Here is a 2,421-nt window from a genome sequence, read left to right on the forward strand (position 1 = left end):
CAAATATTGTGTTAATCCGTTTTTGTAAAAAGTCAAGAAAAGATTTACCTATGGAAGGAAATTTTCTTTGTTGGTTACCAGGGGTGAGAGGGGAGGGGAGGAAACACTGTTAGATAGATAGAGATAAGTATTGATTTGGGTGAAGAGAAGGGCAATGATCAACATGGTGGCATTAAGGAAAAGGAAGACATAGAGAGGTACATGGGAGGTACAGACAACAAAGATGAACCCTTTTGCACATACAGTACTGTGCTGTCAGTGAAGGCAAACATGGATATATGGGTGGATAGACAGGTGGACAGGCTGAACTATTAGATGTATCTATGCAAGAGGGAATGTGCCCAAGACCATGTATAGGGTTAGCAGGCAACGTTGCTACAAGTGTATTGCTTTGTTCTATAAGAATTCCCAGGTATATAGTAGAACTGACAAGGGACAAAATTGTAGTCACTTCTTGACCACACCCAGCTCCCCAGAGGGAGCGAGTAGTTGGACCTGTAGACTTGGGACCATAGTCGCAAGGGATATCCACCTCAATTGGTATAACATACTGCACAAAATACTGTTCCACATCCTACTCTGGTGAGTAGTGATCTTAAAAGCTTACAAGCAGCCATCTAGATGCAAAGATGGGTCTCTCCTCATCCAGAGCAAAGAAGTGAAGAAAACCAAAGATTCATGGAAACAATTAGTCCAAGTGACTTGTACATCATGTGATCTGCAGCCTTTACAACTATGAGACCAGAAGAACTAGATGATGCCCGGTACCACTGTCACCCACTCGGAGGGGCATCTACATAGGAAATCCTGGATAGAGTGGGAGAACAATGTGGAACAAAACTCAAAATCATTAAAAAAGAGAGAGAGAGAGAGAGACCAGGGTTGCTGGTCTGATAGAGCCTGGTGGAACCCCTGAGACTATGGCCCCTAGCTGCCCTTGAGGTCTGGAATTAAACCCACTCCAGTGGCTTCCAGCCAAACAAAAGACAGGCATATGAGCTGAACATTTACATTAGGGAGACACACTTCTTGGAGAGAACAATCGCAGAGAATAGAAGGGCTGTGTATGCACAGGGAGACAGCTCAGGGGGCAGGAACGCATGGAGGGAAGGACACAGGGAAGAGGTAACTATGGGGAGGAAGTGGGAAGGGAGCTGTTGCATTGTGGGAAATTGTAGTCAGGATTGTGAGAAAGTGTATGTGGGCTGCTGTATGGAGAGTGAATTTGCTGTGTAAAGTTCCACCAAAATCACAATTTAAAAAAAAAAACTGAATGCATACTAATTGAATCTTTCTATTATTCTGGTGCTGACAGGAAGCCATAGTAGAAGGAAAAGGAAGAGCCTGTTTAGATAATATTTTTTATTGATAAAGTCATCTGTTTTCTTGAAAAATAAAAAGATGCTGAAATGTATACTGGAAACTATGTAGTAGTAAGGGGTTTCAGACAGAGTGACCACAAAAACAACAAAAGAAAGTATAGATTCAGTGTTATTTGAAAGACACATAGGGAAAGCCTATCAAGGGAAGCTTCTTAATTTAAAGTCTGAACAAGGCAGAGATGTGTCACTGTATGTAAGTATTCCACTACTGATAAAAGTTGTGGCAGGTAAAAAAGGACAAAGGGCAAAGTAGAAAAATGTATTATCATGTACCTGAATTTTTCTGTATCAGGATCACTCCCTTCCGAGGAATCACTAAGGGAAAAAATTCAATTGTTTCAAGAAATATGATAAGACGGACACATTATGCCAAATGGTCACTATATCATTTATTATCTCTATGTTAGACTACCAAGAGCTCTGGTGGCATAGTGCCTAAGGCATCTGACAGCTAACCAGAAGGTTGACGGTTCAAACCCACCAGCCACTCCACAAAACACTGGGCAATCTACCTCCATAAAGATTTACTGACTCAGAAACCCAAATGGGATTGCTATGAGTTGGAATCGTCTCAAATGGCAGTGAGTTTGCTTTTGGTTTTATGTTACACTATAAGTATCAAACTTCTTGAAATTTCTAACTATGAAAAGAAAGCAGACATAAACCACAGTTTTCAACAACAGAAAGTTTCATTTCATCTCATTCAGATCAGTTACAACATTGAAAATTCAGAAAAATTTTGGAGTGAATAAAAGTTCATAGATTTTTTGGGGGAAAAAAAAAAAGAGAGTAAAAGCATTTCCAACAGCCTGGCAAAGAAAATACTTACCCGTAAACGATGCCTGCGACCGTACACTTCTTAAAAGTCATAACATTGCAAGTGAGGGTTCCTGTTTTATCAGAAAATAAGTATTTCACCTAGACAAATGAAAAGAGGAACATGATAAACCACATGAATTCAGAATGTATTTAGAGATTTTAGAATGTATTTTATTAGTGTTGCCATGTGCCATCGGGTTAGTTCTGACTCATAGCGATC

General features: G+C 40.1%; 1 protein-coding gene across 1 annotated transcript in view; it reads right to left on the bottom strand.

Moving 5' to 3' along the window:
* Positions 1-2,421, bottom strand: part of LOC103198375 (phospholipid-transporting ATPase IB-like) — a 320,073-nt gene that overhangs the window by 280,664 nt on the left and 36,988 nt on the right. The window contains exon 8 of the mRNA XM_042781173.1: positions 2,212-2,300. Within this exon, the coding sequence (XP_042637107.1) occupies positions 2,212-2,300 (89 nt within the window). The remainder of the gene's footprint in view (positions 1-2,211; positions 2,301-2,421) is intronic.

Source organism: Orycteropus afer, unplaced genomic scaffold (genome assembly GCF_000298275.1).
Source record: "Orycteropus afer afer isolate SDZICR_OR568_19922 unplaced genomic scaffold, OryAfe1.0 scaffold00092, whole genome shotgun sequence".
Classification (NCBI taxonomy): domain Eukaryota; kingdom Metazoa; phylum Chordata; class Mammalia; order Tubulidentata; family Orycteropodidae; genus Orycteropus; species Orycteropus afer.